Source organism: Euprymna scolopes, chromosome 12 (assembly GCF_053919585.1).
Source record: "Euprymna scolopes isolate OS-2025 chromosome 12, ASM5391958v1, whole genome shotgun sequence".
Lineage (NCBI taxonomy): Eukaryota > Metazoa > Mollusca > Cephalopoda > Sepiida > Sepiolidae > Euprymna > Euprymna scolopes.
The window spans coordinates 41,203,503-41,224,003 of record NC_136493.1 but is presented as its reverse complement, the minus strand read 5'-3'; the positions used below and the strand labels follow the sequence as shown (position 1 = coordinate 41,224,003).

The window sequence follows — 20,501 nt, the reverse complement described above, 5'->3', positions numbered from 1 at the left end:
TTTATCCAATATTAAGCAAGTAATTTGGGTTATTGTTGTGAGAATCCGAATTAATCCTAACTGTACATCGAGCGTATACGACAATACTTGCCTGACAATAATTTCCTTGTGTGGATATTTCATTTAATTAAGATTTGGTTTGGTTCATTGTTTGTGTTACGTAATATATCAACCTTTTTCTATCATATAATGCTCAATCCACTAATTTGAAGATATATTTACCTTTTTCATATCCTTGTATAATTACTAATGCTATTTTGTTTGATTGCTTTTTTGAAGCAGCTACTGTTTACTTTCACTTTGCAGAATGCAAGAATCTCATATAATTAATATCTTTACATTTAGGATTGCAAGATTTGTATTTACTTCCACCAAATATTTTCCTTATAAAACGCATGAAAATTATCCAACTGTACTTTTTCAAAGATAATACATGTTTCTGATTCTATTATACGGAATAAAGACAAACCGAATTATACTACTAATAGAATACCATGATGTAATATATTGTGTCTTGGTTCTTTTCTTTATATATATATATATATATATATATATATATATATGCTCTGAATGAGTAATGTTATTTTTATTGAGCTTAATAAAATATGGCAGTTTAAAAAGTATTCATCGACAATATATATATATATATATATATATATGCAATATTTGATGTATACATATGTATATATATAAATATAAAGTAATAGCGTTCGTGTTTGTCTGTGTGTACAAATCCCAATGATCAAAGGAATATAAAGTGTCTATAGTGTGAGTACACCTCTCCTGGTCAAGAAATATTAATGCCCATTGTAGGATACTTCTGTCAAACGAGACATTTATTTTTATGTGTAACTTCTAGATATAGCATTCTTCACATCACATATAAATCGATTGAGTTATGGTTATTAGCATATCACATTAAATTAAATCATTTTAAATAATTAACTCGATTATATTACATAATAGCCTCATTAATACTGTACTATTTAAAATATAATTTAAAATGTACTTATTTAGTTTATTTTCATTTCAATTTATATTTTATTTAACTTAAAGTTACTTATTATTATCGTAAATCTGAAACCTTTTAATTTTCAAACCAGAAAACCAAGGGGGAATAACTGTGATAGTTTAATTCTTTGATCACGTTATTAAATAATTTCTATAATAGATTTGTTTTCATTTCGAAATATTCTTCTAAGTTGAATTATTATTTTTATTTTTAACTCGGAGATAATTTTTTTTCGCTTATTCTTAATTTTTAAGTAACCTTTTGGTACTCATGCAGAGAGTCCACCCGGCTTTCTCCGGAACATGACGCCAACCGCCGGAGTAAACCGAGCGTCGCGGAGGAAATTAAGCCGAGCATCGCTGAGTAAATTAAGCCGAGCGTCGCATAACAAGAAAAGAAGGCTTACCTTAAATGTTAAATTTTATTAACTTTAAAGAAAAATGTTATAATAATATTTTTTTTTGTTTTTACTATATATATATTTGGTACTCATGCAGAAAGGAATCCGTGCTGAAATAATAATGTTATCATTTAAAAAGCCATTCTTAACATGGGACGGGGAGGGTGTTTTGTACCTATTCTGTACTTTAACTTTACAACTGAACTAAAAACGTATCATAAAACTTTAATTAAAGGTGGACATTCGATTAAAAAAAAAATAGCGCGGATCACTCTCTGCATTAGCACCATATATTTTTTTAGATAAATAATGTTAATGATTTTTGGTCAGTGTCAAGTTTCTTTCCAACTCCTTAAACAACTTTCAAATGCGACTTTTATAGATTGTCGGTGTTTTTTAAAAAAAAAAATTTTACAAGTTGGTCACCACTTATTAAGGCCCGGAAGCCACTCGGGGACAAGGTTTATTGCGTGTACGGTACGTTAATTTTGAGATTTGATAAAATGTCTACTTAAGGGGGCGGTACATCAGGAATGTGTTTATGTTGGACTTGAAGACATCTAGGTTGTAGCCAGGTGGGAAACAGGCAGACGGAACAGAGTTCCATAGGCGTACACTTCTAAGAAAGAAGCTTTGTTAATGGAATCTACGTTTTGGTTTTGGCACAGATAAAGAGTGGGGAAAATTTTTGACGTTCATTTCAGCTAGACGGGATTTTTTCGTGAAAGATCGGCGAGCGGTGACCAGGGATTGGGGCTCAGACAAGCAGCTGCTATGGAAGTAACGATAAAAGAAAGGCTCGCAACGTCTCTCCTGTGTGGCTGAAAACGAATATCACATTTAAATTTGTGGCATGATATGAAGATATGATATGAAGAAATTACTTTTTCAAAAAGTGGGGGATCACTGTCCTATATCAGTTTGACCTAAAATTAGCACCCACTTTCTGGCCACCTAATAATTTCCTCATATCATAAAACAAATTTAAGTGTGATTTTTATTTTAGCACCCCCGAAACCGGCGCTTTTTTTTAAACTAAGAGATTCCTTCATTTTTTTTTATAAGTTAGGACGCTAATAATACCGTCAGTACGCTTACATGAGCGGTTTTTTTTTTTTTTGTATACGTTTTTTCGCTTGCGGCATTTTCCTTGGTGTTGAAAATGTCCATTGGCCCCTTTCTCAAATAATAAGATATAAATCGCCCTCATAAATAAAATTAAAAAATAAGAGTACCAATAATTATTTTTAGGATTGGAAACTATCGGTCGAAACTCTTACACACATGTGTGGGGTGGGGGTGTTTAAAAAGTTAACTTACTCGGACAACCACACTTGCACGCCGATGTGTGTGTGTGTGCACGCGTGTGCGTATGCTTGCTTGTCCATGCGTGTGTGCACGCGTGCGTATCTGCACGCGCGCGTGTGTGTGCTCGCGTATGTGTGCGTCTGTGTGCACGCGTGTTTGTGTGCACGCGTGTGCGTTTGAACGCGCACGCGTATAAATTGTTACATTAGCTCAACCTCAGGATTTACGCATCCTTTTTTTTTTTAATTTTGACCACAGCCCCCACGACCGCCACGCCCGCCAGTGTCCGCAATTGGCCAGAAACGGCAGTACCCCCCCCAAAAAAAAAAATAAAGCCGTAGTTTAATTTTTTACAATGGAGGATCATGCTTCAACCAGGCAACCACGGTAACGTGTTCTGCTAGTATTTAATCCCAAATATATATATATATATATATATATATGTATATATATATATATATATATATATATATATATATATATATATATATATATATATATATATATAGTGCCACGCAAAAGTAGTGGTTACATTGTATTGTTTTTCATAACTTTAATTAGGGTTCAAGATTTTACCTAAAATTTGGTCAGTATATTTCTATTATTATTCTAAATTATATTTGGAGTAGTAAGTACAAAATCAAAGTTTAGAAAGATTGTATTTAAGGAAAAATATGAATTAATAAAGGCAAAAGTATTGGATGCACTTTTAAAAAAGTATTTTTCTGAAATAAATTTAAATGACTTAGCGTGTTGTATTTATGCAAACGAGTTATCACTGTCCAATCAGGGTGCTTTATATTAAAATAATTTTTAAAAAATTCTTCCAGTTTGGGCTCACACCTTCAAAGTCAAGCAGTGTATTTATAAACATGCCTAAAGCTAAAGAGTTGTCAATAGACAGTCGTCAAAAATTATTGATAAGCGCAAAGAAAGAAAAAGGTATCGAATAATATCAAGGGAACTTAATCTACCACAGTTGGAAACGTTATTAGAAAGTGTAAAAACCTTGGTGAAGCTGTTGCAAATCTTCCGATATGTGGTCGGCCAAGGAAATTAAACGAAAAAAAAATCAAGGTGAGTAAGCAGAAAGATATAAAAAAAAAATTCTTACTCGTGTTTAAATTCAAACAGGCCTCAGAGGAGCTGAGATTAATGTGAGCAAGGATACAATAATTAGCGTTTTAAATCGTGCAGGTTTTGTATCAATCCCCACTGAGAAAAGTGATATTATTGAAGCTAAAACATGTCAGATTACATTTGCATTATGTTGAACATATGAGAACAACCCCAAGAATTTGGGAACAAGGTAATCTTGTCAGACGAAAGAAAATCTAAATCTTTGGAGGAAACACAGCAACGCGTGTATGGCGTAAAAATGGCGCCGCCTATAACAAGAAGAATACCATTCCTACGGTGCTTCGATTATAGTATGGGTCTTTTTTCATCCAAAGGTACTTATTAACTAGAAATCATCAATAGTAGAATACACGGACGAATGTACGGGGAGATTTTGGAGAAAACCCTCCAGAAATCTGTTAATTTTTTGGGACATAATAGCAAGTTCGTGTTTTTGCAGGACAATGATTCCGAGCATACTGTCAAACTAACAAAAGAATGGCTAAGAAATAACAGAATTGAAGTTCTTATTTGGCCAGTCAGTCGCCAGACCTCAAATCAATTGAAAATTTGTGGAAAATATTAAAGATCAATGATCACAAGAGGAATCCACAAAATATTACAACTATAACAGTTCTGCAAAGTAAAATGGCACAAAATACCTACATATCTTTGCAAAAAAACATGTGTGCAACTATAGTAAGCGATCGGGAGCTGTTGAACGCAATAAAGACTATTCAACCAAATGTTAAATCCATGCATCCAATACGTTTGCGTTAGTCCATTTATATTCTTCCTTTAATATAAGCTTTCTAAACTTTAATTTTGTAATTACTACACCAAATGTATGTTAGAATAGTAATAGGAATATACAGATCAAATGTTAGGTAAAATCTTGAACTCTAATAAAAGTCAAAAAGAAAAATGTAATGTATCCAATACTTTTGCGTAACACTATATATATATATATATATATATATATATATATATATATATATATATAGGTAAGTATTGCTACCTAATACTTTAAAAGAATATACGTCTATATAGTCGTAGAATTTAATATTCGTTCTATGAGCGTAATATATATATATATATATATATATATATATATATATATATATATATGAAATAAAATGGAGGTGGAAGGACCTGAATTCTCACCGTTTCGCCCGATTTATGCGGGTTTCTTCAAGAAGGAAGGTCAGTGACTACAAGACATATATATATATATATATATATATATATATATATATATATATATATATATATATATATGCGTGTGCGTGTTTATATGTCTTAATTTTCTTTTTTTTAATTTTCAACTGCAATACAGAGAAAAGGTCTATAGAGAAATAAAGGTATCATGTTGTTTTATCTATGTTATATTGGACAATTTTGCACGGTATATCACATCAACTCTGATACTTGTTAGCTTCGGCTCAAATGAGCAGTAGGTATATTTGATTCGTATTTGTTTTAGTCTTGATTAAACTTTATATATATATATATATACACTTAATTTTGAGTTTTTATCACATTGACATTTAAAAAAAAGTCGGATTTTCTATTTAAAATATATTGATTGAACGTTTTTATAGACTCAGTTATGGATATGCAAGAAGCTTTAGGCAATTTAGTTATTTGCCCTTTCTAAAAAAAAATGACCGCTGATATATTAATTATTGATTTTTATGGTTTCCCATAAGATGATCGTTTTAATTTAACTATTACACTTAAATCATTTTATGGATAGTTACTACATCGTTTATAATAGCATAGCATCTAGGATGAACACTTATAAGCACATGTTCAAGTTAATCTCACTCTCTCTCTCTCTCTCTCTATATATATATATATATATATATATATATTGTGGAAAAACTAGAAATTACTGGTTGCTCAGGAAAGAGGGGAGTAGGGGCACTTACCGTTTTACTAACCAAAATAGTTGTTGTTTCCTAGAAGCGTTATAAAGCTTTACCTTGGTCATGTGACGGTGATCACATGACCTTTTCAGACCTATAAAGGGAGGTAATCAACCTCCTTGTGGAGTTACAATTTCAGTTGTATTTAGAAATTTGCTGCTGATGGTTACAATTTCAGGGGTGTTTACCTTTGCTGATGATGCTGATGATTACATTGATTACTTATTCTGTTAACTAACTGTCACGTCGCGGAAGGGCAATTCTTTCGCAACTCTAAAAGTGAGTGTATCTTGCTTCCTTCTCGACTGAGCAGTCTTATTACTTTTAGGAAATTAATTTTCCACATATTGCGAAAGAAGGCCTAATACTAACATGGATAGTAGCAAAGCAGATCTACGGAGAAGAATTTCTATCCTATGGATCAAAATCCGAACAATTATGGAGACGGCTCATCAGGAGGATGAAATCTCCGTTAAATCATTCTCTGCATTGCAGAAATCCGTTTGTGAGTATTTGGTGGAGGTAGACGTATGCGTTAGCAAAATCCAACTTCAATCTTCTGAGCTGGAGGACTGGGTGAGAATTGAGAAGGAGGCTCTGGCAAACGCCTTGCGATTCCGAAAGGAACTGGAACATCTTGAGTCACTAAGCCTTGCACAAGGTACCTCTGAACGTGAGAGAGGAGTGTCATCTTTTACCGTGAAGCCACCTCAAATACAAATTACGGGTCCTACCTTTGATGGGTTGGCTATGCAATCCAATCCTATGAGCTTTAGGAATTTTTTGTCGCGTTTTGAAAACTGCGTACCTGGTATGGCCAATGATGCCGAAAGGCTGAATTTCTTATAATGCTCTCTGTCTGGTGAACCTCTCCTGTTGATTAACCATTTTAGTATATGCAACAGGAATTATGATTTGGCTCTCTCGGTTCTGAAAAGCGAGTATCTCGATGAAGACGAAATTATAGATAACATCTTCCAGGACATTTTAGACTTCTCCTGTAAACGAGACAAATCGTACACCAGTTTAACTGGTTTTATCTCAAGAGCAGCCTCACTTCTTGCGGAGTTGGAAGGCTCCTTTGATTGTTCATTCTCTAATAACTGTTCTTCTGGGGCGCGCCTTATGGCGAAGATTCTCTTCTCCAAATGCCCCAGAGAGGTCAGAGGAGAGTTAATCCAGATTTCCGGTAAAAGAATCCCTACCTTATCCTCCATTTTGCAAGATACCAGGGAGGCGGTCAAACGTCTCCTTATCAAGGGGGACGAGGTCCCTGGGTTTATCCCTAATACTGGTCGGGGCTCCTTTGGGAATGTGTCATCCAGACCAGGGTCCTATTCTGGCCGAAGGGATTCTTCTCTTCATGTTAACTCTGCCTGTGGAAAATGGTCTAGCCTTCCCCCGGCCGTGTGTGTTACCTTTGGTAGAGATGGCAACTATGTTTCTGTCAACTGTTTGTTGGACACGGGCAGTGGCCGGACTTATTTGTCCAGTAAGGTGTTGCAGACCTTTGATTCTTTGGAGTCGATCGGGCTGGATTGTGATTTGAAGCAAACCACGATCCTTGGAGATTGTGACCGACAATTTAGAGAGGTAGTGTTGGAGACGGGCATCGGACCACATTGTTCTCATTCTCTTCCAGTGTTAGTGCATGAGGACATAGATATTTCAGTACGTGTTGAGGAACTGAATTCCCTTTTAGATGAGTTCCAACGCCTTAATTGTCCCCTAGCTGGTAGATTTCACAGGGGCACTGGATTTGTATCTATTCATGGTATTGTGGGCCTGGATTTTATTCAGCAGTTGGGGGCCCTCCAACTTTTCCTTGTTTGCGTGGGAAAGCATTCTCCACACCAACAGGATTGGGTCCCTTTGGTGAGGTGCAGCAGTTTCTTTGTTCAGAACTTTTTACACATAGGGAGCCGGAGTGTCTTGCTTTCGATTCAGTCCTAGCCTCAACTGCTGATGTTAAACCTTCTCACTTGTGTTTTGTGTTGGAATCTCAAAGCAAGTATGAAGATCCCCTGAGCGATTTTTTCATGGACAGTGACGTGCATAGGGGATTGGAGAAATTGTTCAGTGTGGAGTCTCTGGGTATAGATGAGCAGAAACTGCCCAATTACGATGAACAGAAGATTGCTCATTTTCAACAATCCATCTCGTTAAAGGACAATAAATATTATGTCCAGTTACCCTGGAACGACGACAAAATATCTCGCGTACCTTCGAACCATGCAGTGGCCTTGCGCGTATTGGAGCATGTAGCACGAAAATTGGAGCGGAGGCAGCTTTATAATGATTATCTGCAGGTTTTTCGTGATCAGGAACGTGAAGGAATTATAGAAGAGATGTTTGTCCCTCCACAGCGGTTTAAGGAGTTTATATGGATTCCACACATACCTGTTTTAAAGTCAGACCCTGCTTCTACCACTAAAATTAGGCCCGTGTTCAACTGCAGTCTCAAGACTGGGGACTTTCCTTCCCTTAACGAAGCAACCTACCAGGGAGTGAATCTTACGAGTGATCTATTAAATTTATTGCTCACCTTCCGTGCTAATAACCATGTTGTGTTAGCGGATATAAGGAAGGCTTTCCTGATGATACGACTGAAACTGGAAGCAGATAGAACCGATTCTGTTTTTTTTTTCTGAAGGATGGGGGTCGACTGCGCTGCTTTATATATAATACCATTATATTTGGGTTTGCTTCCAGTCCCTTCATACTAAATTATGTCCTCCGGTACCATGCTGCTCAGTTCCCAATGGACAATTGTAGGTTTTTGATGGAGAACAGATTTTACGTGGATAATCTGGTGATGTCAGATGATAATCCAGATGAACTGTGTAGATTATACGCTCTCTCTCTCAGGAACGACTGCTTCAGGGAGGTTTTGAATTGCAGTCTTGTAATTCTGATCATGTGGGTATTCGAGGTGAAATGGAAAAACATGGGACATTGAGTGTTCATGGTAACAATTGGGAAAAGGTGCTGGGGTATCGATACTGTCCTCTCTCGGATGCCCTTCATGTAATTGTTGTTAATTGCAACCCTTGTGCTTGCACAAAGAGACAGATTCTCGGGGAGACAGCGAAGGTCTATGATCCCTTATCATTGTGCTTGCCGGTTACATTGCGGGGCCGTATTCTGTTGAGCAGGCTTTGGAAGGGGGGGTGCATGGGATGCCCTGTTGCCACCAGAATACTTGTCCTTATGGAAAAAGCTTTCATCTGATCTCTCTGAACTGGGGACCATTTCCTTTCCCCGAAGGGCGTTCAGTGAGAATGGAGTGAGCGAACTCTTTCTCTGCTGTGATGCCTCTTCAGAGGCATACGGATTCGCCGCTTACACGGTTCAAGATTGCCATTCGTGCCTGGTGTTTGCAAAGGCTAGGGTGGCTCCCTTGAAGAGGAAGACTCTTCCTACACTGGAGCTTATGGCAGTGTTCTTGGCTTTTAGATGCCTGCCCACTATTTTACGGAGCTTTGGCAGATTCACTCTTTCTGAGATTCATGTGACCACTGATTCTCAGGTTGTTCTTTCTTGGCTAGTCTCAGGGACTATTGTGAGTAAGAACCTGTTTGCCAGTAATAGACTGAAGGGCATTCAGTAGATGAGTGGAGAGTTGGGATCTGCACTTGGCTTTGTTCCCTCCTTTCGATACATCCCAACCGCAGAAAATCCTGCCGACTTGATCACAAGGAGGTTTACGATGCAAAAATTCAGAACCTGCTTCCAACTGTGGTGTTATGGTCCCAGTTGGTTGAGTAGTGGTTCTGCACCATGGGCGACACAAGAGTTGCCATGTCTGAGTCGACGCAGCCAGGAAATAGTCCGTTCCTCTTGGAATGCTGCTATCCTCCATGGAGAGGAATCTCGTACGGTGCTTCCCTTCGAAAGATTCTCTACCTTTTCAAAGCTTTTGAGGGTGACCACCCTGGTAGTTAAGTTTATTAATCGATTGCCTCGAGTAGAGGTTGACTGTTAAAAGCTGGCAGCCATTCTGATCATGAAGATTATGCAGCATCAAGTATATGCTGAAGATATAGAATTCTTGTTAGATTCTTCAGGCAAGACTGTTCCTGGGTTGGTGCGGGCCCTTGACCTCTTCATAGATAGTGATGGACTAATCAGGTCGGGTGGTAGAATTAGCCGATCCCTCCACTTTAACGTGGAAATTAAACACCCGATTCTGTTGGCAAAACATCACCCAGTGACTAGGCTTATCATCATGGATGCACATGACAGATGCCAGCACTTGGGAGTCGCGTCCACTTTAGCAGAATTAAGACGGCATGGTTACTGGGTACCCAAGGGCAGACAGGCAGTGAAGACGGTCCTGGCTTCATGCACCCTGTGCCGGAAGTACAATGACAGACAAGTAATGCCTCCTAATGTTGCCAACCTTCCTGCTTCCCGTATCGAACTGGAGGTTCCCTTCAAACACACGGGAGTAGATTTTACAGGTCACCTGTGGGTTAAAGAAGGTAATAAGGAGGTGAAAATGTACCTGCTCATCTTCACTTGTCTCAGTGTCAGAGCTGTACATGTCGAGGTGGTGCCGGACATGAGCGTGTTGTCCTTTCTGCAGGCTTTGGTGCGGTTCACCAACTTATATGGCACTCCCTCTGTCATTTATTGTGACAATGCTAAAACCTTTTTAGGTGGTGGTCGGCTGTTTAAAAGGCTGGTATTGACTCATGATTACCAACAGAAATTCGGCTCCTATTTAATCAAGTTCTGCCCCATCCCCCTTTTCTCGCCCTGGTTTGGAGGTGTCTGAGAGAGAAGTATCCAGACAATCAAGAATTGTCTTTTTAAGGTGTTTGGTATAGGTCAGATGAATTATTTCACCTTATTGCCCATCATATCGGATATTCAAAGAGCCATCAACAGCCGCCCTCTAACCTATCGAGAATCGGCAGAGACTGAGTTGGAGGCAGTAACCCCCAACATGTTTTTGCGGCCTAATGAGAGTCCCGGGCTGCTTTTGAGTCTCAATGATGCAGATTTTGCCGCACACCTTCCTCCCAGTCGAGAGAGGCTTCTCAGAACCATGCGGGTACGGGACAAGTGTCTGGAGAAATTCCCAGCTCAGAGGGGCCCCAGGGTCGTTCCAGAGTGCCTATCCGGAATCGTTTAAAGGTTGGAGACGTGGTGTTGGTGAAGAGTCCCCTGAAGCCTAGGCCCTTTTGGGTCCTTGGAATCATCCTGGAGGTGTTTTGCGGAGAGGATGGCGTAGTCAGGTCAGCAAGGGTCAGACAAGGGGGTGGGAATGCAGTACATATCCACTCATTAAAGAACCTATTTCCCCTGGAATTATCCTTGAATTAAGAAGATCATGCTCCAACTGTACCTGCATCAGTTGATGAGCCGGCAGACAATCTCGGTGATACTCCTCCCCAGTCTGCATGTCCCAATGAAGTTGTTTGGTATTGTCCCATATGTGGTTCTCCGCAGGGTGACCAGGACATGATTTGCTGTGATAGATGTGACGACTGGTGTCACTTCAGGTGTGTGGGGATTGAGTCTCCACCTCCTGAAAGACAAAAGTGGTACTGTCCCGATTGTGTCCCGCTACGACGGCGGCGAGGCAGGCCTAGCCTCCTCCCCGAATAGTTAGGGATCAACCACAAAAGAAAATAAACAAAAAAATATACTAACATGTTACTGTTTTGAGTAAGAGCCTACCCTTATATTCTTTGTTTCCCTTCATTTTCTTTTTTTTCTTTCCTGGGGAATGTGTGGAAAAAACTAGAAATTACTGGTTGCTCAGGAGAAAGGGGAGTAGGTGCACTTACCTTGTTACTAACCAAAAGAGTTGTTGTTTCCTAGAAGCGTTATAAAGCTTTATCTTGGTCATGTGATGGTGATCACATGACCTTTTCATGCAGACCTATAAAGGGAGGTAATCAACCTCCTTGTGGAGTTACAATTTCAGTTGTATTTAGAAATTTGCTGCTGATGGTTACAATTTCAGTGGTGTTTACTTTTGCTGATGATGCTGATGATTACATTGATTACTTATTCTGTTAACTAACTGTCACGTCGCGGAAGGGCAATTCTTTCGCAACTCTAAAGGTGAGTGTATCTTGCTTCCTTCTCGACTGAGCAGTCTTATTACTTTTAGGAAATTAATTTTTCCACAATATGTAATGTGTGTGAGTGTGTTATCTTGTCGGTCTGTGTATTTGCAAAATATGTGCAGAATCAAATCGAGTAACTTCTAAGTAATGCGTAAGTTCACAATTTTGTTTGAAATCACTTATTTCTTGACTTATTTTTTATTTTATGATATGTAAGACAGTAAAGATGAAGGTTATTGGGCTAAGTAACAACTATGGATTGTGCGCTTAACGGTTATTTTTTTAATCCCAGCTGATGGCAATGAAGTTACTGCTTTAACTTTTTAAATAAATAATTGATATATTAAAAAATATTATCATACAACATGTGAAAGCATGTGCAATAAGAAAGAAAAAACTGTCATTGAACGTACGAGAATACACGCGAAAAAAAGAGTTCTTTCCCTTGAATAAGATATTTTGAGATTTGATTTATCTCCCTTGTAGTTTGATAATTTAATTGGCGCAGCGTCTTAAAAAAACACAAAACCACCGTTAGCGAAGTGCATTGTATTTAAAAATATATCAGATCATGTCACTGCTAGTCTGTTGAAATAGGCTGTTTGTGATTTTATGAAAAAAAAAAATAAAATAAATAAATAAATAAAAATAATAATTAACTAACTAACTAAATAAATAAGAAAACAAAACCAATACAATAAATAACTACATAAATGTATAAATAAAAACAAATATTTCACGTTCGTTTTTAATTTTTTTTTTCTTTGCCAAGTTAAGGTAAATTTTAATTTTTGTTTCATATTAATTATTTAATGTTCTCTTAATTTTGATTTTTAACCTACGATGGTAATTCAATTCTAACAACTGTTCATGCTGATTTTTTTCCTTTGCCCAGATCCAAGCTTACGCTTGTTGAGTTGAGGTTTTAAGTCGATTAGAGGCAGCTTTCAGTTAATGGCCTGTTATTTCCAGTTTTTTAAGAAGCGAAATCACTGAGTGGCTTAGAAACCCATGACAACACACCTCAACAGGAATTACAACACACATTCAATTCTTTTCTATGCAATCGGCGCGTAGTGTTTCGTAACGACTTTTTCTTTCGTTCATATGTTTTTTCTACATTCTACTCCCGGGGGATAGTCAATTCTATTAGGAGGGCACTCTTCTTTGTGTAAGACCATGCTACAATGTCTGGTCATTTTTCCGCTTGGATTATGTGGGCTGGAAATGGGAGAGATGTAATCAGGTCTGCCGAGATTTCTCAGTCATTAGCTCCATTCAACAGCTTCACTTCAGATTTTTTCCTCGCAGGACGTTCACCTTCTTTCTGAAACTGGATTGTGGGTTCCTTGACTGTCACTGGTTGTTGGTTTGCTGTTCTCAGCAATTCAATAATTATCTCCAGTACCTGATTATGGCGCCATGTGTACAACTGAAGCAAGTTGGGGGATGCAGTTAGCAGATGGCACAGAGTATCCCGATCCTGTTTAAATGAAAAACACAGGTCTGAATCGGTATATCTCCATAATTTTAGATTCGTCGCATTAGACAGAAGATAATACGTAGAACGAGAAAGAAATGGTATCGCCAATGGTTCCATCGCAATTAAGGATTTTCACAATAAATTAACTGGTTCGATGTCATTCCATTTTGTCCACATTGTTTGCCCTGAACGAGAGCAACGGATGCTCTTTGATTCTTTTCAAACACCTTGACCTCTTCCTTCGAGCACTATTTCTCTTTTTTCCATTAGACCCTCTTTAGAGAATATTTTGTTAGACGTACTGCCTAGTCCAGCTCTGCTGGTTTGAGTGATGTCCATTATATCATTTATTTGTAGGCTACACTCCGCCTCCTGTATGGCCGTACTGGTCGACCATTTTTTACCTTATCTTATTTCTGGGTGTATTTTTTTGAATGATCTCGTCGGCTGAGTCCCTCATCATCATATGGAGCCTCACTTTTCCAACGTTGAACTCTTCCACTAGGGAGGATATTGGCAGCTGTTTCCAGCATTCGTATATAGCCTTACTTTCGAAAAACAAGGAGGAACTCCAAGCTACTTGCGCAGGTATGCATTACACACCCGTTGAATGCGATCAACGCGAGATAATCCAATTTCATATAGCTGTAAGAGTCACAACAGGCGTGGCAGTAGACCATGTTTTTAACGCCAAGCCTTCAACCTCCCGGGTCGATATGTCTTTAAAATTGCTTAAGACCCTTTAAAGTTACTTTCTAGATTTCTATACCCCGATGTCGATCAGTCAAGGGAATTAAGTGCATGCGTCCAAGGCTTTTTAACTGGAATCTCCCTAATTATTGGAATCGTATCACTCCCAATTTTGAAATGGATTTCCCTAACAGATCGTTTGACTAACGAAAGGCTGTAAAAAGGTCATGGTGGTTTTGTAGAAGTGCATCGGCATCATTTTTGGATGGGACAAGAATAGTGACGTCATCCATAAAAGCTCGGGATGGAGGAAGATTCAGTTGCCCCTTTTGATGTGTTTGCTGCACCACGCAATATGATGTCCATTGCTAGAACGAAAAGAAGTGGGGAAATAACACACCCCATCATAATACCGATCTCTAGTGTCTGCCATTTTGTAGTATAGATTTTTATAGTAAATTTTATGAAGGCTGAGTTAAAATATTTCATAATAATTTAACTCACCTTCTTCGGGAATTTTAAAAATTCAACGCCTATTCGGATAAATTGGTGCGCAACTGACCCTATGCATTTGAAAGATCCAGTCAAATTATATAAAGTTCCGTTTTATCTTGTTTCCCAGATGTTTATGAATTCCAGATCATTTGTGAATGCTCCAGGCATCCGAGGAAACCGGGTATTCCGGCCTTCTGGAAGATTTGTTTACATAATGGTTGCTCATCAGAAAGTTTGTAATATGACGAGCAAGAACTCCGAAAAATATGTTCCCCTCTACATTTAGGAGAGATATAGAGCGAAGATTTGTGATCCCTTTCGATTTCATTTCCTTTGGTATCCAAATGCCATCAATATAATATTATAATACGAACAAGTAGTTAATAAAACATGCTAAAAACACTTTGAAAAATAGTTAAAAACATATTTAATTTTAAAAAGGATGCACAAAATAAGTGAATAGTCCTTAATTCGTGGAGTTTCGAAGAAATAGTTTCCTTTTCATCAAAGGGTAGGATTTAACGAAATGCGGGATCCGATTTTGCTTGCAAAAGTATTTAAATAAACTACAAGTAAATCTAGATCTTACTTGGTAACAAATAGTAAGGAATATGAATATGGTAAAGAAAAAGGTGATTTCATGTAAATGGATAGTCGTGTGAAGGGTAAAGTATCAAATAACGGTAGACTCCAAAAATCCAAAAGGTTGGTTAAATTTCCATTTCAGCAAGTAAAATCCAAAGGAATCGCTTAATTGGAAGATGGTCCAAAGTAATCTAACAGACAGAAATCCGTGGAATAATTCGCCAATGGAAGCAAGGAAAAGGGAATGAGTTCAAACAATATTATTAAAAGGAAGATAAGATGTGCGAAGAAAAAAGAATTTAAAAGGAATGTCAAGGTTGAGCTGATTTCAGAAGAATTAGTGAAGAAGAATAAAAAAAAAAGTGATTGAATTAATTGTAGAATAGAAAAGCCAATGTCAAAATGGCCCAGACAAGATGATGTTTAAAAGCCGCCAAATTTAAAGCAAAAAAGTGGTCAACTAAAATACACAAGTTATAACTTAAGAATTAAATTATCAGCAGGAGTTATTAAAGGAAGCAAATGAATTAATGATAAGTTAAATACATACACATGTATATACACATATATATTGATACAGACAATTACACATATACATACATATATATACACACAACAAACACACCCACATACACACATGTATATACATATATATATATATATATATATATATATATATATATATATATATATATATATATATATATATACAGACATATAAGTAAATAGCGGAGTAAATAAATAAATAGGAGTTGAAAAATATATTTGAAGGGGAGAGGATGACCGGTATCTACAAATTCCGGAATAAGGCAAGCGAGTATGTAAGTTAATGCACATAGTAAAATATAAGTAAACATATATGCAGAATATAAAAGTGTAGGAAGATGTATATATTTAATTGATAGGAATATTTAAACACTAAAACGGAGATTGCAGATTTAAAACCGGCCAAACAACGAAGAACTAAATGATTACAATGAAAATTTCAAAGTTATAAAATGCTAAAATGTATGTAGAAAAAACGATAATTTTATAGAAATATATATATATATCTGAAAGGTTAATTTAATAGCTATATTATTTGAAATTTACCATATTAAATTTAGACTTATGTTTGCAGTAGGGGATCAGTTCGTTTTTAGAGTTTATTATATTACGACTTTGAGGGGGCGTAATTATAGTTATTGCTTCGGTTGTGCAGAGGCGACATGATTTAGAGCCTGGAGTATAAGACTTAATCTTTTTTAGGATAATCCATTTAATTGTAAAGAGGGTATTGTTAGAATTTAGTTTTTTTTAATTAAGGGGTTAGAGAAGTTCCTTGGTTAATATTAAAATTTTGGTTGCTAAAGAAGAAGCACAAAGTAAAATAAATGAATATAATTTAAAAATCAAATAGAGTGATAACGTAGTACTTGCTTAAACAGAATTATAGCATACATAAAACAAAAATATCGAAAGTTAACAGAGATAACAACATAATAGTGACTAACCAATGTGAAGCACGACCGTAGCCGAAGATTTAACTCACTACACGAGTTTGTAGTGTAATTCGAATCTTGTCGATAGCTGAATACTTTAATCTTCGCCAGGGCTATCATGGGTATTTTTTTATCATGATGCACTCATTAGAGGGAGTTCCTAAAACGGCTTAAAATAGTCACATCTAACCTCGAGGGAATGGTAGACCTCGTCAGTTTCTCTACCTGGTATTTTACTTCGCGTAATTTTACTTCAGATCCACGTGAAAGCTTAGGCCAAAAAACAACCGCCAATTTAAAATAATGCCGATATCTCTCTTGCTGTTACCGTGTAACAACATGAATATACTTCCCCCTCTTTTGATTCCATATTCTTATCTCTTCCTTCACCACACTTTCTCTCACATTTAACAAGAATCATTTTCTTTCAAAGCGGAATCCGCACTCAAATATCCTATGAAAAACGATTGTAATCTTTACTCACCTTTCAATATCGCCTGATTTCTTTTTGGCTGATGAAATAGGCTCCCTGGTTAAGGTATCTATGAAACATATATGCATATATGTGGCAAAATATATGTATAATTAAACTAAATATAAGTATTGAGCACTCTTTAATAATCACAGGAGTTTTATAGGATTTACTTCTAGGAGACCACTTTATATACAAATACCACACACACACACACACACACACACCATATGTATATATATATATGTATATATATATATACTTTTACACATTCATATATATACATATACATATATATATATATATATATATATATATACATGTATGTGTGTGCTGGTGTGTATATTATAATCCGTGCATCTTCTGTATTACGTTTGAAGGTGCATACACAAATATATGTACATGTATATGTATGTATATATATATATATATATATATGTATATATATACATATATGCATATATATATAATAGAGAAAGATTATATATATATATATCTGTATACACACACACACATATATATATATATATATATATATACATACACACTTTTTGTAGCATTTATAGTGAAGCCTCATTTTAATTGATAATTTTTGCAAAAGGCATGTTCACATATTGCTTAAAAGAAATTTCTTCATAATGTAAGTAAAAGTTCAAATAAGCAAACAGTTTACCAGTTAACAGTTGTTTACCCATTTTACAACCATTTTTATTCATCATTGAACTTTACTTTAAAATTTTTTTCGGCTTCCTATTCAGATACACTGTTAGATAAAATTTTTCTCATCTTCTTAGATACTTCTTTAAACGCCTAAGCTAATATGATAACTAAAAACCATTATGTTCCTGATAAGAAAAACGACTATGCAATCACACACGCACGCAGACTTTTACTCACTATCAAACGCATGAATATTCACGGTTTATATCTGCTTTAATCTTATTTTCATAGTAGGTGCTCGGCTGAGCTTTAATCCATAGTCTCCAACAACAGGCAATCATTTTCACTTTCATTACTCACTATTCTTTTATAAATGTATACAGTACATTTATAATATAGTTTCTTTCATAGAAGTATCATCTATAGAACAAGATTACAGTGGGCTGCTTTCTAGCTCTCCCCAAGTATGACCAGTATTAACCATCATAAAGTTTTCTCAACAATTACATAACTCTTATAATTACTTATTCTAGGGTGCTCTTTAGGCCGTAATTATTGCTGACTTTTGTGACGTGACCGCTGCCAGAAGCGGTAGGGATCCCCATTGCTGGGGGATTAGATTCCCAAAACACTTGAGAATGCCGGGGAACTATGCTTGTATTAATTGTTAAGCATTATTGCTTGACCGACCTTTCTGAAAGGAATAGTTAAGTTATGAATTTTATCATGTTTTTGTTAAACCGACATATACATTTTATTGTTTGGGGGAAAGTGACAATTTGACGTCATTTTGAGAATATAACGAATATGGGTTGTTTCTGAGGCCAGACGGAGTGTCATGGGGGCTAACATGGGAACCGAAACTGCGAGCGTTCACAGAATCACCAGCACACACGCAGGGAATCGGGACTCCCCCTGGAATGACTTACTGATTGGCGATTGGTCTAGAGAAAAACAGACCCTACCCCAATAACTTGTATATCAGCAAATACCCACGCCAAAATTAGTGACTTGGAGCTGAGTTTTGAGCGAATCTGATCCTAACTGAAGAGTCGTCGCCACACACAACTCTCCCTCGCTATCGCAAAAACAGAGAGTACTACATCTAATTAAGATTCAATAAGCGTTTTGTAAGAAATCAACAACTGGGAAATTGTATATAAGTTTATATCATATTTTGTAAATTTGACTTGAATTACACCGTAGAATAGAAATATCTAGTTTGTCTTTTTTTGTGTGCATCAAAATCTATCTACTTCTAGCGTAACACGGCATATCAAGCGGAAGGTTAATTCCACATTGACAAACCAACCAACGAAATCCCGCTGCACCAAGAGACCTTGCGGAGAACGACCTGGGAAAGACGATCACGACGCATATGTGATAAGAGATCCCTTTTTGGGGATCGCTGAGGGTGCACACGTGTTGCCAGTGACCCGGAATACTCACATTTGGTGATCTCTAATAAGAAACTGTTCACACATGTAATTTGAGTTTGCACCGTTCTTTCTGTAAAACAATGTAACTTTCGTTATATATATATATATATATATATATATATATATATATATATATATAATGGATTCTCCCGTCGTGTTCGACGCATAAGGGCCAAAAATTCGCTCTGTTTCACTCTGCCTTCAATGCTTGTGCCGCATGTGTGACACGAGGCCAGCTCTACTCCCACAAACCAAGCCCACGACTCACAGGATACAGGCTGGGAAGGTGCTATTCCTACTCTTGCTCTACGAAAATTTGTTTTATTCGATAGCCGTGTGTCATGTATGTGTTAATGCCCGCAAAACATTTTTCCCTCCAAAATTTTCTGTCCGCAGCATCTTCTTCAAAGGTGTTTGGGTTCAGCCCTGCGTGAGATTGTCTTTCAGCTTATCCCTGTACCTCAGAAATGGACGACCCACATTTCGATTACCCTCTTTCAGTTGACTGTATGCTAGTTGCTTAGGAAGACGGTTTTCATTCATTTCATATATATATATATATATATATATATATATATATATATATATATATATATTAGTGATGGGACGATGCCAAAATTTTTCCCGATTCCGATTCCGATTCCGATTCCGTTCAAAATTTCCGATTCCGATCCGATTCCCGATTCCGATTCTTGTAAAATTTATACATATTTAATTAGAGATTTTTTTTGTTTGTTTTTTCGTAAATTTTCAATTATTACATAAACCCCTGGTTAATGTCCGCGTATATTTTATCTCAAATGTTTGCCTTGTAATTGATTAAAAATTGTAACACAACAAAACATTTATTTTGATTTTAAAACAAAGCTATATGGTACCAGTTCGTATTTACTGTATAACATGCTACTTACATGAATAGTGGAAAATATTCGAAGATTGGTAGGCAAAATAAGAAAACGATGTAAGAACAATATATTTAACAACGCCACTTAGCAAAGCCACATCTCATTGTTACGAACGAATTTCTAAATAATAATATTACTATTATGAAAACCATTTTTAACGTGAGATTGCGTGAGCTTTCTGTGCTTTCTCTCGCAGCTAAATCCCTATTCCAAAATGAAATATTACTTTTATAGATTACGTGTTAGAACATTTTTTTAATTGGCGGAAAGAAAAGCGATCATTTAGAATTTAGAGTGTAAGATCAGTTTCGAATATATATTTAACGTAAAATGATCATCATTTCTGGTCATCCTAATTCTTTATGGATATTAACTAAAGTGTTTCCCACTAAACTAAGTTCGGTTTGCAACGTTGTAAAACCATGTGTAATCGCTTAAAAA

The 20,501-nt window shown here is 36.5% G+C and overlaps 2 protein-coding genes across 2 annotated transcripts; both read left to right on the top strand.

Moving 5' to 3' along the window:
* Window positions 1–7,806: 7,806 nt before the first annotated feature.
* On the top strand, window positions 7,807–8,418 carry LOC145291036 (uncharacterized). The gene has a single exon (XM_080136543.1). The coding sequence runs from the start codon at window positions 7,807–7,809 to the stop codon at window positions 8,416–8,418; it is 612 nt and encodes a 203-aa protein (XP_079992669.1).
* Window positions 8,419–9,773: 1,355 nt separating this feature from the next.
* Window positions 9,774–10,547, top strand: LOC145291035 (uncharacterized). The gene has a single exon (XM_080136541.1). It carries the CDS (start codon window positions 9,774–9,776, stop codon window positions 10,545–10,547), a length of 774 nt encoding a protein of 257 aa, XP_079992667.1.
* The last annotated feature ends 9,954 nt before the right edge of the window (window positions 10,548–20,501 follow it).

Excerpts from the sequence above, each read along its gene's own strand:
- LOC145291036 (XM_080136543.1), top strand. The coding sequence starts at position 7,807 with ATGGACAGTGACGTGCATAGGGGATTGGAGAAATTGTTCAGTGTGGAG.
- LOC145291035 (XM_080136541.1), top strand. The coding sequence starts at position 9,774 with ATGAAGATTATGCAGCATCAAGTATATGCTGAAGATATAGAATTCTTG.